This window comes from Palaemon carinicauda, chromosome 4 (assembly GCF_036898095.1).
Source record: "Palaemon carinicauda isolate YSFRI2023 chromosome 4, ASM3689809v2, whole genome shotgun sequence".
Lineage (NCBI taxonomy): Eukaryota > Metazoa > Arthropoda > Malacostraca > Decapoda > Palaemonidae > Palaemon > Palaemon carinicauda.
The window spans coordinates 178,390,968-178,410,285 of record NC_090728.1 but is presented as its reverse complement, the minus strand read 5'-3'; the positions used below and the strand labels follow the sequence as shown (position 1 = coordinate 178,410,285).

Sequence of the window (19,318 nt, the reverse complement as noted above, 5' to 3'; positions counted from 1 at the left end):
TTTTAATATTGTTACTATTCCTAAAATGTTCTATTTTTCCTTATTTCCTTATTTCCTTTCCTCACTGGGCTATTTTCCCTGTTGGGGCCCCTGGGCTTATAGCATCCTGCTTTTCCAACTAGGGTTGTAGCTTAGCATTTAATAATAATAATAATAATATACTTTTTTCCCATAGAACTGGGAGAAAGCTTGTCTTAGGCGATGTCCTCCTTCGGGAGGAATTCTCTCTCGTTCAGGATTATTACGCTTACGTTTTTCCCATAGAACTGGGAGAAAACTTGTCTTAGGCGATGTCCTCATTCGGGAGAACATCTCTCTTGTTCGCGAGAGAGAGATTATTACGCCTATACTTTTTTCCCATAGAACTGGGAGAAAGCTTGTTTTAGGTAATGTCCTCCTTCGGGAGGACTTCTCCCCCGTTCGCGAGAGAGAAACTTTTACGCCTACACTTTTTCATATAGAGCGGGGAGAAATCTTGCCTTAGGCAATATCCTTCTTCGGGAGGACTTCTCCCTCGTTTGCGAGAGAGAGGTTATTACACCTACGCTTTTCCCCATAGAGCAGGGAGAAAGCTTGTTTTAGGCGATCTCCTTTGGGAGAACCTTCCTCCCATTCACGAGAGAAAACTTATAGAAGTTAGCTGATCCACGCTCCTCCCCCTTACGCTTTTGGTTCTCCTCTAGGGGCGAAGCGAGAGCCTTGTCTTAAGCAACGTTCTCCTTCGGGAGAACAAATCTACCCTGCGGAGGAGTTATCTTCATCCCTGACGTTCTCCCCCTCGTGCTGTAAGGAGACGTCTTTTTTAACCTACTAGTTCTCCTCAGGAGAGCTGCCGTCGAGGGACTTAGAATCCTCCTATTCAAGGACTCTAAGAACTGTTTGTAATGTCTCATGCCTCGGCGATTTGCATCTGTCTCCTCGACCTCTTGACGCTCTAGCCTTAGACAGGCTATGTCGTCCACCCCAAACCCTAAGATCAGAATTGATCTTCTGGCTGTGGCCTGATTGGTAACGTCTCTGACTGGGGTTCGAGTCCCGCTCAGACTCGTTAGTGCCATTAGTGCCTGCAACCTTACCATCCTTGTGAGCTAAGGTTGGGGTGTTTGGGGGAGCCTATAGATCTATCTGCTGAGTCATCAGCAGCCACTGCCTGGCCTTCTCTGGTCCTAGCTGGGATGGAGAGGAGGCTTGGTCGTTGACCATGTAATATATAGTCAGTCTCTAGGGCATTGTCCTAATTGCTAGTGCAATGTTACTGTCCCTTGCCTCTGCCATTCTTGAGCGACATTTAAACCCGGTCTGTTCGCCGAGATCAGAGACTTCAACCCTTCTCCTCTGATCTTGGATCCCCTCACGGCGAGGCTCACACCGGACTAATCCTCGAAGAGACACTCTACTCTTCCAGGCTCTTCTCAGTCACAGAAGCCTCGGCAATGGAAGCGACTTCAATGTCCCTTCTGGATTGACACGTGGTCTGATACAGTCGACTACCTCGCGAGCCACGAGGACTTGTAAGACTCCAGGCAGTCCCTACAGGGAGTCCTAACTGCTGGGTGCTGGGGCCAAGACAATGGACATCTTAACCGCTACAACAGCGACCAAGTGGAGCAATTGGGTTCCCAGACTTCCTTTTGTACCTCAGTGAGGAAAAGCTCCTCTCAGTCTCGGCGATTAAGGGCTATCGCTCAGCCTTGAGCCTCATCTGTAGACTGAGGAGGGGTTGACCTCTCCGCCTCAGAAGACATCACCTTGGTTGATTCGGGGTTTTGAGATTAAACCATCACCGTGAGACGTGTTTTACGTTCCCTGAAGGGTCTGCCCTATGAGCCCTCAAGGGCCTCAGGCTACTTTCTGAACCTTAAGACAGTCTTCCTCGTACCTCTGCCCTCGGTTAAAAAGGTCAGTGAGCTACATGGTCTGTCTTATGTCGTCACCCATTCTAAAGGATGTGGGGGGAAAGTGTCTCGCAACTTCGAACCGGGCTTGGTGGCTAGACTCATAATCCTTCATCTACCGATGAGAGATTTCAAGAATTTCAGTTTTCCACCCACAATAAGGTAACACAGGATACAGACCAGTCATTACTTTGCCCAGTCAGGGCACTAAAGAAATATCTGAAGCGCACCAGACCTTTCAGACCACGTCTCTGTCATCTCTTCCTTAGTGCCAACAAGGTAAAGAGAACCTCTCACAACACCATGCCTTTCTGGCTCAAGAAAGTTATTGCGAGGTCTTTTCACGGAGACCCAGAGGCAGCACAACCCAGAGCCCATCAAGTTAGGGGAGTGGCTGCCTCACTGGCGTTAAAAAGAAATTTCTCAGTCTCCCAAGTCTTAAGTGCTGGGGTCTGGAAACGCCAGTCTACATTCACCGCTCACTATTTGAGCGACGTGACACATAGGTCTCTAGACACCCTTTCTATAGGGCCTATTGTGACAGGTCAACGGGGGCTGTAGCTACCTTACTCCCTTTCAGGGGACAGTAACCATTGGCTGAGGATACTGGGTTACACTAGATTTTAAGAAGGACATCCATCTATCTCCTTCATCTCCTTCTCCCTCCCATCTGGGGGTCCTAGTCTGTATCCAGTTTCAGCTGGACTCACCAATGGAAATAAGGTATGATACTCATCCGATTCCTCTCACAGGGTATAAGTTATACTCGTGGTCAAAAGGTTTCCCCTTTGCAAGGTCAGAGGAATACTAAGTTTGAAGGGGTCCGAGTCGAATGTTCTTGACCCACTTCATCCTGAAACATTTGTTTCCTCGAAGCTACAAACCTTCAGTCGTGCTGAGATTATGGGGATCTACAAAGAAAGAAGATTAACGGAAAATTGTTGCTTCAAAAGAGTCTAGTCTGAGGACTATCTTCCCTAGGAATAGGGAACTCCTTGGCCACCCTGGCCTCAAGACTAAGTCTCCTATAGTAAATAATGAGGGTTTGTATCAAGTGTAGGAACAAATGACAAACTTATAACAGAGTTTGTATTTTTCCTAACATACAAACCTGAATTCTTTACACAAATCTTCCCTCCATCACCGCCTCCTAGGATAGTCCTAGCTAGAATACGATTGAAGGTAAACAGCAGCTACCGACTGGCGGTCCCCCCACCACTAACAGGTGGGTAATTACCTGCCCTTTCGTTAACGACCTTGTTAAGGTTTTTCTGCCGTATTTTCCAGCTTGCGCCAGAATATCTCCTATAGTAAAGAATTCGGGTTTGAATGTTAGGAAAAATACAAACTCTGTTATAAGTTTGTCATATTTACATCGATAGTTGCCCCAACGAGGCAATTATCAGGCTTAGGCTAGGCTATGGTATCTAGTTACCGGTACCGATACATCACAGGATTAAAGGTTTAATTTTTGTTACTGTTAGATAAGACAATCTCTATTTTTGGGGAGATTTTTTTGGTTTAAAGGGCCGTCATACGCCAAAATATACGGTTGTTTGTCATTAAAACTTTTAGTAATAATTCTACATATTGCAATTAGAGCTACATAATTATATTTTATGAATTTTACTTTTTAGTACTAATTTGTATGGGCCATTTACGAATTGTTTTATTTCCTTTCAGAACATAGTTTCAATGTATTTCTGCAGCAGCACATCGATCAAGCATTAGGAAAAGGATTTGATGACAATGTAGGAAGACATTCAGGTCCTGTATTTTTTCAGGTAATTTTAAAACTTCCATCAAGTAACATTTACTTAAGAATGCAATTTTCCAAATGAATATGTCAAATTCATCATTTCAAAGTTGGGGTTATTGTAAATGTATGTAATTCATCTTGTAGTAAGATTTTCAGCTGTTCTATCATCTGGGAACTTAATGTTCATAGGAAAGTACAGTATAAGCTGTTGAAAATCCACATGAAGTATGAATCTTGATTTGGTTATAGTGGAAAAATTAATGCTGAATACCATGTTGATGCAGCATTCCAGTAATTTAACTATAGTTGAGACCTACTTTCACGGAGAAGCCGCTTTCTCAATTGCTCAGAACTCATTTCTTAAGATTGTTTAATCTATGGCGAACAACTGTGTTGAGTGCTTCATATTTATTACTTTAACTCATTCCTTCACTTGTTCTTAATCATATTTTAGTTACTTTTTGATAATGTACTGCTATATTTACCTTATCAGAAAGAAGAGGTTGGAAAGCATGGATGTAAATTAAGGGTTTGCATTCCTGAAGCATAACTTTTTATTTCTATGACTCTCCCCTGATGTCATGCTCCATGCTCTGTGCTTCTCTCTCAAAGTTGGTTAAATGCTGAAGTTTCCCTTAAAACTAAAATATTTCTTATTTTATTTAATTTTGATAAGCCTACCCCTCTAGTGAAGTATTGAGTTTATCCAGCGGTTGAAGGCAATTATTTTCTTGTGGGTTCACTATAGTTCTTTTGTCTTTCATGTTCTTTCATCATGTTTACTTGTTCTACCCATGCTCCACATTGTGATTTTATTTTGTGATTTAAGGGGTTATTTTGATACAGATTGATAAGGGATGTCTTCTGTAATTACTGTAGATACTTGTGAAGGGTGTTCATGGGATTTATTGCTGAGCAAGCATGATCTTCATTCTCTTTGTCACAGTCCCGATGCGAAGGTCAATAGTGAAGAGATTTCGTCGGGGTCTAGAGCTACTCGCCCTTGCTTACTACCTGTTGTTAACCACCTCGTTAATATATTCAACAGCCATTCCAGCTCCTTTGAACATATTTATTTTAAAGGACTCGGGTTTGTTTAGCTAGGAAAAATATACAGTAAATTACTGTTTGTTCCTGTTTAAAAGACAAAGCTGAAACCAGCTGATAAGCTTTTTGTCTGTACGATCGGGAGGTTCACCTCCAAGTGTTGCGTAGTCTGACTTTCCAAGGAAGGACGATGCAACACCCTTCTCTCTTCTAAGCGGCAGCTCCCTTGCCTGCGAGGCAATGCACCACCAAAAGGAGTTGATCGATCCTCTCTTTTGCGAGAGGAGAGCGCTTCTCCATCACCCTTTTGGGCTGCAGCTCTCTTGTCCGCAAGGGATGCGCCGTTAGGAGGAGGAGTTGATCGATCCACTCTTGCGAGAGGAGAGATCTTCACTAACACTCCCTTCTGAGCGGCAGGTTCCTCGTCCGCAGGTGATGCGCCATCTGGAAGAAAAGGTGTTGTTTGATCTTCTTGCTTGCGAGAGGAGAGATCCTCTCCTGAGTGGTCCCCTCCACAAGGGTCCCACCAAAAGGTATTGGACTTACGGCAAATCTTTGATTCGTCCATGCCCCGTCCTTGCTCTTCAGAGTTTGTCGACGATTAAGTTAGGCGATTGCTTACAATTCCTACTCACCACTGCTGTACCCACAGGGTAAGAAAAGTATCTCATTGCATTTTCCCTCTGGGATCTTTGCCGCTGATGGTGAGGACTGCCGGCCGCTTACGGCCGCCTCCTCTCCCATCGACGAGTCTCATAGGCCTTAACTCTTCAGGGTTATTGCCACATCGTGCCTTTGGGCATAGCAAAGTTCTTAGAGCTTTGTAAGGCTAAGCTCTTTGGGATCTACGCATCATAGTTTCTAACTCTAACTAAGAAGAAAAAACTGATCTTCAAGTCCAGCACAGCATTTTTCGTTCCCTCCCGAGAGAATGTCATAAGGCTACTCACCACTCCCCTTTTTGGGGGGTAGGATTACTAAGAGGAGAGGCAAGGGAAACTCGCTTTGTAACCATAGATGGTTTGCCCAAGGCTAGGGTTTGCAAGACCCTCGCCTAAATACCCATGGCAAGTTTGTAAAACCCTCCTAGTCCTCGCTAGAGTAAAGTGCGCTACTGGGTCTAGCCTGGAAGGAGATTGCTGGCGATTTATAATTCTCTTTCACTGATTATCGCGATGGTTGCCAGTGCTTTTCGGACACTCGCCAGCATTTGTTAGCAGGAGATGGCATTCACTGATTCTCGCTGGCGTTCACAAATGCTTGCCAGTGTTTGCAGAGGATTGCCAGCATTTGCGGAGGCTCGCCAGCTTTTGCTAGCAACCCTACACGAACCTGCCTAGTGGTTGTGTTCTTTGTGTTTTGGGAGAAAAAAACCTTTTATGCAAGACTTCGCTTCTACGTGGGTAACTCTCGGCCCTGAGAAGTTTTACATAAATACAGACATTCGTTAAAACTATAAAAGTCTGAAACAAACTTATGTGATACATGCGGTCTCGCCAAGACAAAACCTGAGAGTTTTTGCCATAAATACGGTTTATAGCTAATGGCCTGAGTCAGCCGCATGCATCAGTGTTTCCCTGGACACAAGTTCTTGTTAGACACCGAGTTTCATGAAATATAATCCTTCTGGGTGATTTTCTTGAGCTTTGTTTCCCGACAAAATGGAGTGCTCTTCGGAGCACTAGTACAGCGGGCTTGTGATTTATACCCTTACAAGGTTATTATTTCAAGCCTTTAGTCCCAAGGGAAAATTGTTAGCTTCTGCTTACGTTTACGAACGATAGCAAGCCCACGTACACAAGATGATCAGACAAATGTCTTCAGCTTCTCATTACGTGTTTGAACATCAACCTTTTTACCCCCAATGGACGTACTGGTACGTTTCACAAAACTCATCCCTTTACTCCATGGACGTACCGGTACGTCCTTGCAAAAAACTGCTATTTACATTTTTTTTTGCATATTTATGATAACTTTAAGAGAAACTTCAGGCATTTTCCAAAATAATGAGACCAACCTGACCTCTCTATGACAAAAATTAAGGCTGTTAGCACAATTTAAAAAAAATATATTGCAAAATGTGCTTGAAAAAAAAACGCCTAGGGGTTAAGGGTTTGAAAGTTCCAAATAGCATTGGGGGTAAAAGGGTTAAGAATCCCGCCCACAAGGCAACCGGACAAACTTTGTCAGCTTCTCATTATGTTTATGAATGTTAGCAAGCCCCGCCCACAAGGCAGGCAGGCAAACAATGGAGGTATGATCGCTACACTAGCTGTACGTGAGGTGTTGTTTTCGTGGGCGTGTGCGCTCACATCGTAAAAATACTACAGCTAGTCAACGATCAAATTCCTTGGTCAATAATGTTGAGATTCATCGCACGTATGTTATTCCTGCAAGCGGGCTCAGACTCGTTGTCAAATGTTTACCCGGAGGCAAAGAGGTTACGCATGCGCTGTTGCAGACAGACACTTGCATATGCTGGCAAGTGCTCTTTCTGCCGACGAGGACTATAGACCATCTTACAATTAGAACTCTGTAATAATAAATCATTAGTGGTGATGGCTGTATTCCTTATGGGAAACTAGGTTATGCATTACTCTTCTTCCTTCCCATAACCAGATATACTGGATATGCAGTCTCCCTTCATCCCAGTCAGTTCCTTCCTAACCTACGATCAGAGGTCTTAGTTTTGAAAAATACAGAGACCAGAAACTACATATAAAGGAATCTGTTTCCTGAAAGGGAAAACTAGAAACGTTTCAGTTTTACCAATCTGAGGCGAAGAAATACAAATGTTTTCATCGTTCATAGGAAGGAGGAGGTATCAGTTCTCCAACCGAGTGCCGGATATTACTAATAATTCGGGCTACGCCTGTATGTTCTTCCACTTCCCTAGTCTGTGTTACGGGACCGTAGATGAACTTACGCATACATTACCTCTCCAACAATATATTGAAGATACGTCTCAATCTTACATTTCGGAAGTAGGTATGCGATCGGTTCTTACCGACCGGTCTCTTGCCCGAAAGCGATCACTAAGGAGATTCGTTATAATATCTTCCTTTAAGGAGTACTAACTACCCTGGTTTACTGACTACCCTAGTTTACCGATTTGTAACATACTTAATCAGCCAACTCCCATTGCATTGGGGGCAGTTGGAGCAAATTCCCCCCCCCCCCTTTCCTAACAGGTGCAACACGCATGTCTTGACATCAACTTAAGATGTTACTTGCTACGCAATATCTAGACCCCTCAGGAGGAACCAAAGAGAATTGAGTTTGCACTTGAAGGTCAAGGTTGCTTGTTCCACTCAATGAAACATGCTAAATCCTAGGGAGGGGACAATAGGCACAATCCCGGGGTATTGTTGACATCCTACTGGGTATTGGTTGACCAGGTAGTCCAGAGCCCTTCTCATTTTCTGATGATGGGGGTGGGGAATTTTTCCTCACAGGTGTTGGTACAACTTGTCTCCCGCAGTCTTAATAGCCTGTTATGGACGAATGCTTCCTCCTGGAGGAGCGCATAATACTACCCACCAGTTTGTAGGAAAATACCCTGGTTCATCCTACTTGGGCGTTAGCATAGACTCTAGTTTTGCACCGAGCAAGGTGAGCAGACGAGCTTGTCTGCCTGACTTAAGATAAGCACCTCATTTCTGCTACACGGAGTGATCTCTTGGTCGAGTCTTTCCATCAAGACCCGCACACACAATTCATGGTCCATTATAAAGGCGAGTTCTACCTCGCAGTACCTAGGCGTGCTGAGAAAGACACGCACAGGTAGATCTGTAGCGTTTGAGAACTGGGAAAAGCGCACAAACCAGTGTGCAGTTCCAGCTCTCATCTTGCAGTTGGGCGAACTGAAGGGAGTGCATTCTACCACTTTCGCCCCACAGTCATGGACATATCCCTCGCAAGTACACACAGGTACCCATTACCTTTAAGAACTGAGAAGGCTCATTTTTTCAGCTCTCACCTCGCAAGCACACTCTCCCAGCAGGGCGAACTAGAAGAGGTGCACAAGCCAGCACACCTTACCAACCTTTACCTTGCTAATGCTTGCCCTTGCGAAGAGGAATGGCAGTAGCCTCCCCTTCACAGACCGACCATCCTCAGACTGTTTCACCTTTGGTCAAGATAACACTAGGCAAGGTCTTTCCATCAGGAGATCAAGTACTGGCAGAGCTTTCTCTTGAGAGGCAAATTGCTAGCACTAGTGGCAAAACAGCTGGGGGATCTAACATCCCCTGAGAAGTTAGTGCCCCACTGCTGGCTCTACATATGGTCTCTATTGTAAAAGCTGCTGATCTCCTGGTCTCGGCACAGATACCCACCGAGCACCCTAGTACCGGTATGACACGAACAGAAGAGAGACCGGAGTTAGTGGGTGTTAGACACCCATCTCCTCAGAGTAGTAGATCTCTCTCCTACCCTGGATTTGGTGGTTTTCACAGATGCATTAAAAGAAGGGGGGGATTTCATCTGTTACACCTGACAGCATCCGGACTTTGGTCCAAATCTGAAAGGTGGTGCCACTAACCTTCTTGAAATAAGGGTAGCCTACCTGATCCTCAAGTAATTCCATCAGCTCTTTCAGGGCATTACATAGTGCTGATGAGTGTCAGCACTACAGTAGTGTCCCACTTAAACAAACAAGCAGAGACCTTTTCACAGCATCTATGCCTGCTAGCTATGAAAATCCTCAGGTGGACGGAAGAAAATTTGGTAGCTTTAATAGTGTGTTTCATCCTGCGGAAGAACGTGCTGGCGGACAATCTGAGCAGGAGGACTCAGATAGTTGGCTTCGAATGGACAATTGATCTGTCCACGACGTCCTTCAACCAGAACTTCTGGTGTACTGCTCACCAGTACCAGAACCACAAGTCTTCTTGCAGAACGCTTTTCAACATCCGTGGGACAAGATGAACGACCATGCTTTCCCCTCTTTCTGCCTAGTAAGGAGGCTATTAAACAGGTTGAGGGCATTGCAAATCTAGCAATGACCCTCGTAGCTCTGCTGTGACAGCATGCAGAATGGTTTACAAACCTTCTGCATCTACCCAGAGGCACCAAGAGAGTTCCCTCCACTTCTCAAGTTACTCAGACAACCACACGTGAAGATTTTTCACCAAGCGATATCATCGCTATGTCTTCACACCTGGAAGCTATCCAGAAACTACTCGCAAGAGAGGCTTTTCGAAGCATGTTGCTAGGTACATGGCAAGATACCTCCGGGAGTCGTCGTCTGCGGTGTATCAAGCAAAGTGGGCCGTCTTTTGTGGTGGGTATCATGGATGGGATGTCTCTCCGCTCAGTGCCTGTATTCCAGCAGTAGCGGAGTTTTTACTGTACCATGGGGGAAAACCACACTCAGTGTTGGTTGGGAAAGGCTTTCATTTAGCTTTGAATATTGTCTTCGAACTGAATCGAGTTAATATTTCCTCCTTAATGGAATTGCCATTCCTCATACAGAACTTCGAGTGTTCCTGCCCTCAGTCGAAAGTTAGACCACCACCTTGGAACGTGGTCAGGGTCTTACATTCATGGAAAGGAGCCCCATATGAGCCTCTACGTCAAGCCTTGGATAAGGACTTGACCTTAAGGACGGTTTTCTTTTGGCCCTAACCTCTATAGGTAGAGTCAGCGAGCTAGATGGTCTTTCATATGACATCACCATTCAAGGGGATGAGTGGCAAGATACACTCGGTTTCATCCTCGAGTTTGTTGCAGACTCAAAATCCATCCTTAGCGAATCCCAGATTCGGTCCATTTCAGATTGGGAGTCTCCGATCGTTAAGAGACGATACTGGTCAACTGTTACTATGCCTCGTAAGGATGAAGAGGTTAAATCTCATAACGATGAGAAGAACTTGACCCCAGATCATCAAGCTGTTCGTCAGCACTTGGAAGGACAAGAAGAGAATCTCGAAGAACTTTATCTCCTCTTGGATCAGGCGAGTAATAGAAAGGGCTTGGGCCTCAGACACCTCGACGACAAGTAGACGTCCCCGTGCCCGTTATGTCAGGGCATTAAGTATTTCACTGGCATTCCAAAAGAATTTTTCTGTTCAACAGGTACTTCAAGCAGGCAGGTGGAAATGCAGAACAATGTTCACCTCCTGCTACCTGCAAGACATAACCCACAGGAGCCTAGACACATTCTCAATAGGTCCTATGGTGATTGCTCATAACATGATCTAAACACCTCAGCTCCCTTGTGGGACAAGTATCAGAGGTTCGAAGGCGGAGGTTACTTGCGAAGTAAGTCTAGGACAACTATGGCAGTGACTGGCCACTTCTTACTTCATCTTCCCCTCTCTTGGGGTGCAGCATTTGGGGGAACCCTGCACAGCTGACCTCGTTTTTCTGTGGGTGAGTGTCACGCTCTTTAGACAACCACATATATATGTATATATGTGTTATGTTCCTGTCCTCCTGTCAGTGGGAGGTGGAAAGAAATATACATTATTAGAGGGCATGGCCTGAATAGCTATGATATATGTTCCAACAGATTAATTCCTTAATCTCCAGCAATGTTTGCTCAGGCCGTTACCCTGCGAGGGTTACATGGTGCAGAATCCCTCAAGGTATCACTATACAGTGGCCGTCCTGGGAAAGTTGCCAGCCAGTTGGTTTTGGACTTCCACCCACCTAGTGAGTCTTCACAGCAAAGAACTGAAAGTTTGTATTTTGCACAGGAACAAATGAAAAATTTGGAAGTAATTTGTATTTTTCCTAGCAATACAAACCTACACCTCTTTACACAATAACTTGTTAGCACTAACCCCCTGAAAGTCCTGCCGCAATTACAAAAGTGACTAAGTCGCTAGTGGTGGTGTGAGCGGGAGGGTTAACCTACCCTGCTCTCCCCTTGCTAACTAGCGGTGGCTAGTTACACCTTGACAAAAAGCTTATCAGCTGGTTTCAGCTTCACCGAAATAATACGCCACAGTAAAGAGCTCCAGGTTTGTATTTCTAGGAAAAATACAAATTACTTTCAAAAGTTCCCATATTTTCAGAATCTGTTATTTGTCCTGTTATTTAAATCATAATCTTTTTAATTTTTTTATTTTTGTCCTTAGGTGCCAAAAGCCACTGTTTGGTTTGATGCTATCAATCTTATATTCAAGTTCTTTATGAGTGATCCATCAGAAAAGGACACAAAAGCTAAACAGGTAAGAAAAATCTGTTTTTTATTGTGAACATATTTATAAGGCTTCGTTTTTAAAATTATTTTTGGTTTTTAATTGTTAGGCTGGGGTCACACATCTGCAACTAAGCTCTGCGACTCGTTGCGATGTTAAAAATACCAAGGAATTGCAGAAAGTCTAATGATTGTTCTGCTGTTTTATGTTGGAACAACCTGTTGCACGCCTCCTGCTAGATTCCTGCTTGCTTATTCTTGGACTTGAGCGACTGTTGGAAGTCGAGTTGAACGGGAATCTCCGCCTACTGCGTTCAGCATGGGATTAACCCTGCAAATAATCGTGACTTTTACGAATTCCTGTGAGATTTTTTTGCGAAGGATTAAGAATACCGCTCAATTACCACTCGATTACTACTAGATTGCCACTCGACCACAACGATTGCCAAGGAGGTGTATGAAGAGAAGTTTCTGTATTTACTTCATTCGTAGTGATCATTTAACATTTTTTATTAGTTCATATTCTTTATTTTCTTTTTAAGTCATTGATGATGATTGCATATTTTTATTTATTCACATTCGTTTTCTTTATTGATTTCATTCAGTGACATTCAACATCTTATCTATTCATATTCTTTGTTTTCTATTTGTCAATGATAGAGTCTGAAGATTTTATTTGTTCACGTTCTTTTTCATTATTAATTTCATTCAGTGACAATTTAACATATTCTTTATTTTCTATTTATGTCATTGATATTGATTGAAGATTTTATTTGTTCACGTTCGTTTTCTTTATTGATTACATTCAGTGACAATTTAACATCTTTTTATCCATTCATACTCTTTATTTTCTATTTAAGTCACTTATAGTGATTGCGCATTTTATTTATTCACGTTGGTTTTCTTTATTAATTTAATTCATAGTGACAAGTCAACATCTTTTTATCTATTCATATTCTTTATTTCCTATTTAAGTCATTGATAATGATTGCAGATTTTATTTGTTCACATTCGTTTTCTTTATTGATTTCATTCATAGTGACCAGAGTTGGGCAACCTGCGAACTGTGGCAGAGCATCTCTCTATCACTGCCTTCAAGTAAGCAGGAAACGTCAAATGGTCATGATCGCAGGCTCCATATACTCGCTAGATCCTACAACGATTTTGTTGTACTTTACATACCTGCAATTGTTGCAAAGGAACTGTTGCCAAGTCGTAGTAAGGTACGATTCGCCTACAACTCCGCTGCGAAGTTTTACAGCTGACGAGAGTTGCAGCAGAAGGTCGCCACAGTTTTGTAACAGACCAAAATGTTCGCAACATAGTCTCAACCGTATTAACCACGTGCTAGACCTCGCCGGGCGGCGCAACAGGTTGAGCCACCCTCCTTTGATATTCTGCACATATTCGAGGGGGATTCGTTGTAGAATGGCGATACTGAAAAATTTGGCTGTTTTCTAACATCGACGCGAGTCACAGGCCTTAGTTGCGGGTGTGCAACCCCAGCCTTAGAGTAGAATCGGCCAGGTCTTTCTGATTTTTATATTTCTGTTACAAATAGAATTCCATTAGTTTTTGAGCAATGTAACTGATATTTAACCTATAAAATCAGTATTTGACACAGTTTAGGATCCCAGTGTATTATGAGCTTGCAATGTTGAAATCTGCACAATAGACTAATAAAGCTATTTTGGCCTTTTTTGAAGAGTCTTAATCCTTGGCACAGTAATTTCATAATCATTCACACTGATAAATTGCAGGGAGTTGCAGATGTCCAGGTATCTTTCCTTTAAAGCACAAGCACATGTATGGAGTTTAATACCTTCAAGACGGAGAGGGACAGTAGTCATTAGAATCAAGATTGTCTTCTAATTTTGATCAGTAGCTCAGTGAAATGGTTGTGAAGAAGTATTGCCTCTCATATTTCCCAAGTCTTTTTTCATGCTGTTGTGAAAACATTCAATTACATGGATACTGTATTCCTATTTTTCAGGTTTTGAGTAATCTCCAGAACCTTGTAGAAACAGAAATACAATTCAGTGATGCAAGATGTGCAAAGGTGTTACCTATAGCTATATCTACTTACAAAGATGGACTACCACCCCATTATACACAGCATCATCACCAAGAAAAGGTATGCATCATTATTACTAATGATTTGTTAAATTCTTTTGTATTGTTTCCGTTCTTCTTGTGCAAAACTTGAACAGTAGAGTAATACTCCTCATGTCGGTTTGACCTACATTGGTTTCAATTTTATGTCACTCATCCTTAAGTATTAAATCCAAAGATAAAATCCTCATTACGTACTGGTAGTTTTCCCCGGCCTTACGGCAATTTCTTTATCATAGAATAATTATGAAGTGCTGTACTGCACAATACTGGTTTTCATATAATGATCACAGGTTACAGTATACAGCAAGTACGTTTTCTTGTTCAGCATATGCATAGGAAAAATATTTCAATTAATAAGGCGAAAATCTGACCTACATTGAAAATCTCTATACGTCAGGCCTTTTGTAACCAATTGATGACGTTGGGCAGGGTATTATAGTATTGTATATAATGTTTTGAAGGAAAGCTATCTGTAAATTACTTTGAATTCTTTATTCTTCTTTAGTAAGTATTGTCTGTCATTGGAGTACAGTTCAGTTTCCATTTATGAAATTGCTTTTAGATATCATATGCTATACCCTAATACTGTATGTGTGCTGTAAAGCATATTATGATATATTCATGACATTTTTGCTTGGGCATTAGGTAATGAAATTTCATCTATTGAAGCATATTTTTCCAGTTTTGTCAAACTTATAAGAATCACCCACATGATATGTTTTCTACGAAATATACAGTACCGCCTTCAACGTGATATTAGGTTTATGACTTTTAGGAGTGCATGTCATGCTGTCAACCCTGTATTAATATGTTTAATCGTATAGAAAGTATAGGAACATCATTTGGCAACACTCGGTACACATAAGTTGTAAATGGAAAGTAATAATCTGCCTGGCAATGTTTTGTAGCCAAGCACTTGACATTAGAAGGCTCACATTTTTTTAGTATGCTGCAAGGGTTTTCGTGATAATTCAAAGTTGCTTTTTTTTCACATTGAGTTTACTAAAGAGGAAGTATATTTCTTCAGGAGAAATTGAATAATCACCAGGGAAGGAGTGCTCGGATATTGATAACTCATTGGATGAGGATAGCTTTAGTTCTAGATTCCTCCAGTGATTAAGATATTTAAAGAGCGGATTAATTTTCTGATACTGTTCCGAGTTATGATAACTTTTTATTGCCAGGTGATAGGATGACAAGGGATAGAAAAAGAGATACATTTGCTTTTGTTAGTGATCCTGGTGGGAAATTTACAGTTGAAGGTAAAGAAAACTCATTAGAATACTTTGAGGGTGAATGGGGTGACATTGCAATAGCAGTTGGGTCATCCAGGGGGGAGTGGGCGCAACACTTAACAAGTTAATGTGACCATTATTTCATTTATAAATTTCATATCAATAAATATTGAGTGAAATTTTTTTTTTTTTTTTTTTTAATAAAACTCGCATGTTTATTTGTTACATTCTAAAGTTTTGGACTTGGAAAATGAAAACTGGAAAATATCCATAGAAGTTAGAAATACTGTTCATATGCAGTGAAATAGGAATGATTTTATTCAAATCATTTCCCTATATTTGATGTTTAAATGGTACTTTTCTGCCAGTATCAATGATAATGTATTACTGAATGCTGCCTAATCTTAATCATTGTAAATAGTTAAATCCTGCTTTAAAATTTTCATGTAATTGAGTCCTGCAAATCTGTTGCCTAAGTTATTGTGATTAAAGTGAAATATTTCAGGAAATGTAAAATATCAGGGTTTTTTTTACATGATTTGAGGTATAGATTTATTTTAGAAAAGTAAATTCTTTTTACTGGTGTTCATTGTTATCATTTGCAATATATTTCTTTACAGTTGGAGCTAGCTTTAAGTGTTCTGGGTGGACAAGCACGGGGTCCAATGTATGATGAATATGTAACTCAGCTGGAAGAGGCTTGTGAAAGAATATGGCAGGATGGTCGTATGGGTTGTGAAACCTTGTCTCTTACTGGCAATACCTGTAAACATCCAAGGCACAAAACACACTCAGATGATGATGATGACAGGTATTATTGTTTCTATTCAATAAGGCAGGAGAAACTTTTCAAGACACTTTTCACTTCCATCAGAAAACTAAAAGCTCTATAACTGATCCTTTATTTCATGAATCCTCAGTCTGTTTCACATTACCTCACTATGAGCTTTCCTTAGATCTATGTACTGTATACCATAAACAGCATTTGTTCCTACATGTATACAAACCTTTCATCCTTTAAAATGAGAAATGTCTTCACCAGAGCAGGAATATCTCTGTAATCATTAACGAGGTAGTTGACAACAGGTGTGAATGCAGCGAGTAGCCACACCCTCCCGCCTATAGACTCTACTTTGTCTACAGTTGCAACGAGTTTGGATTAACTGTTGCGACCTATCTAAGGTTTCCTTTTTTCTTTGCAGAAAGGGGACTGCTTTATAGATGTAACTTATCGTACTTGCGGGATTTATGGCAAGACCGGTTGTAAACCCACAGTCTCTCTGTACTTCTTGTTCACAGACATCCCTTCTTGCAGAGTGCTTATCGTGGCTTCTCATTATGTGGCAGGCTTACACTTTGAGGAAGAAGACATGGTAAAGTCTTGTTTGGGGTCTCTCTTGGCAACACCCAAGATGATGATGATGAAGCTTTTTAGCTCCCTCTTTTCCTTGTAAAGTACACCTGCTACTGAGGCTTCTGTGCATAAGCCCCTAGCTCAGCCCTTGAGGAGTATGCGACAGGAGGAGATAAATCTTGGATCTACATTGGTGAGTTTTACAGGTTTTAGTGGTGTGTCGAGTTTCCCTGTGATTGCCGCACCCCAGCAGGTGCAGACCACCAACAAACAAGTATTAGTCTAGTTGTCAAAATGTCAACCTGGAAATGTTCAAGATGCCAGGTTTTTTAACTGATATGTGTTCATATGTGTATTTGGATCATTTTCAGCTTTGTTGGCATTGCGTGTTATTATTATTATTACTAGTCAAGGTATAACTGTGGTTGGAAAAGCTGAATGCTTCAAGCCCAAGGGCTCCAATTTAGAAAGCAACCCAGTAACGAAAGGTAATAGTAAATAAACTATATACTGTACTGTATAAGTAATGAATAAAAATATAAAATATTTTAAGGTCAGTAATGTTGAAATAGAACAGTCATATATAAACTATAGAATGAAACTTTTGTCAGCCTGTTCAACAAAATAGAATTCACAAAAAGGTTGAACTTCTGAAGTGGACGTTATTGTGCTCCTTTTTAGTGTAATAAACTAGGTAAGATAGGTGACTTTGGGTTTGACTTAAGTTAGGACCTCGGTAATTGATCATCACTTCGGTACCCCTTAACAGTCATGATCTTCCGTGGAACTGCCGTGGTCAAATGTTACTAGGTTGGTCCTAAAACAAATTGACAATAAGATCTGTGGATCCAATAATTCTCTCACTTCCAGTCAGTCAAACAAAATCCTGCCCACTGCTCTTTCGAAGCAGCGTAGGCTCTATATACTGTACTTGAGTCTGCTGTGTCGCCACCACTTCAGATCGACCGAATAGTGGGTGCATTATTGCGACAACTCCTCTTGAAGAGAGTCAAGGCAGAATGTAAGTCTCTCTCAGGCTCTGAGTCAGTGGCAATGGAGTTGTTTGCCATAGCCGTCCTCCAAGCTATCTTGTGATTTGATCAGTGGTCAGGCATGTTGGCATACTTTTCTCGGACGAGTGTTATTAACCCTTGAGTCCTTGGAACAGTACAAGATGTGCTGTTGGTTGGGAAGGCAGTGACTATTCTGGCATACCAACCAGTGGGCTAAGTGATTTTAAGAGTAGGGATTCTTTGGTGTCCCAATTCTCAAAGGAACTTGGTCCAAAGGTTTCTCTGACTCTTCGAAATATGTCGATGAGGCTGACCACGTCTCTCCTTCTAAGGAATGACGTGCAGGCAGTGGTGGAGAGGTAGTAAATTGCTTCTCAAGACTCACTAATCCATTGTGCAATTTCTTTCAAGGGCTCTGGCTTATCAAGGGGTCTGCAACCAAACCTTCAGGTGTGGCCATGCATGCGTGATAAGGAGTAAAGAAGGCCACTGTAACCCCCTCTAAAACCCAAAGGACCGCCCGAGCACTCGAAGGGATCTTCTGCATGCACAGCCCTTTCGAAGCCCCTAACCAGGTCAGGTCAGGAAGGGGGTTAGAGGAAAGAAGGAAATAAGTGATATAGGCATTCCCCTTCTGCTGCTTTGAGTAGGGGGATGCCTGTCTTGCCATTGGGCAACCTAGCATGAACATGGTGCCGAGGCTTTGGCAATGAGTAACCTTCAGGACAGGTACTTAATATTCTCTCTCTCTCTCTCTCTCTCTCTCTCTCTCTCTCTCTCTCTCTCTCTCTCTCTCTCTCTCTCTCTCTCTCTCTCTCTCTCTCTCTTCTATTGTTATTACTCATTATTATTATTCCCTGGTTTTTGATCGCTAATAACTCAGCCAATTTTTAAACGTTTGATTTCAAACCTGAGCAGGAGTATGACCCATATGGGGGGGGGGGGGGTGTATAAATCAAGAAAATTGTGCAGGTGCTTACAGCGCCCCATATGCACTAAGCAAAAATTCTTTAAAACGATTGCTCTTCGAGATGTCAAGAACTGCTGTATTGATTGCCTTGAAATTTTTGCTGGAGACACCTTGGGCCATGGTGTAGTGCAGGCGTAAGTCTGAGCCAATTCTGTTGTGTAGGTTCTGAGATATCATGACGTCAAAAATGGCTGCCACATGGTCGAAGAGGGTAAATCAGAAACTACTTGGCCGATTTTTACCAAATTTGGTGGAAATGTAGAGGGTCATGAGACAACATGAAATGTGCAATATAAATGACCTTGATCTTGACTTATAGGTTACAGGATGATTTTTGAAAAAAAAAAAAAAAAAAAATCTAGGGTGCTAGCCATCCTGATTTCACGCAGAACTTCATCTGAGCCTGAAAAGTAGGGGGTTAGGTGGCCTTTCAACACAATCTAGACAGTAAAATCTGATTACTCGGTTAAAAAGTGTAGTTTCGGTACCTTTGTAGGCCTATAATCAATAATATGCTATTTCTAATCTTTCTATTGCTTCAATATCCCTAAGAGCAAATTATTGGCAAATTGTGTGTGGAGTTTTTTCTAAAAATTGCTTCAGCAATTCTAATGTTCTCTAGTTTTCCTTTCCTTTAAAACCAGAAGTCTCATGGTGGGAAGGGCCTTACCTCTGGCTCTGGGAGAATGGATAGTAATCTTAGTTTTTGCAAGTCTGTTTCGTACCTGATTATTGCCAAAATTTTATTTTTTCCAAAATGTTTTGGGTTCTGTGTGTAAGTGA

General features: G+C 41.9%; 1 protein-coding gene across 2 annotated transcripts in view; it reads left to right on the top strand.

Annotated features, from left to right (window-relative positions):
• Window positions 1-19,318, top strand: part of LOC137640243 (nonsense-mediated mRNA decay factor SMG8) — a 138,670-nt gene that overhangs the window by 98,400 nt on the left and 20,952 nt on the right. For both annotated transcript variants that reach the window (XM_068372814.1, XM_068372812.1), the window contains exons 10-13: window positions 3,579-3,679; window positions 11,787-11,879; window positions 13,842-13,982; window positions 15,819-16,009. In XM_068372814.1, the coding sequence (XP_068228915.1) occupies window positions 3,579-3,679; window positions 11,787-11,879; window positions 13,842-13,982; window positions 15,819-16,009 (526 nt within the window). The remainder of the gene's footprint in view (window positions 1-3,578; window positions 3,680-11,786; window positions 11,880-13,841; window positions 13,983-15,818; window positions 16,010-19,318) is intronic.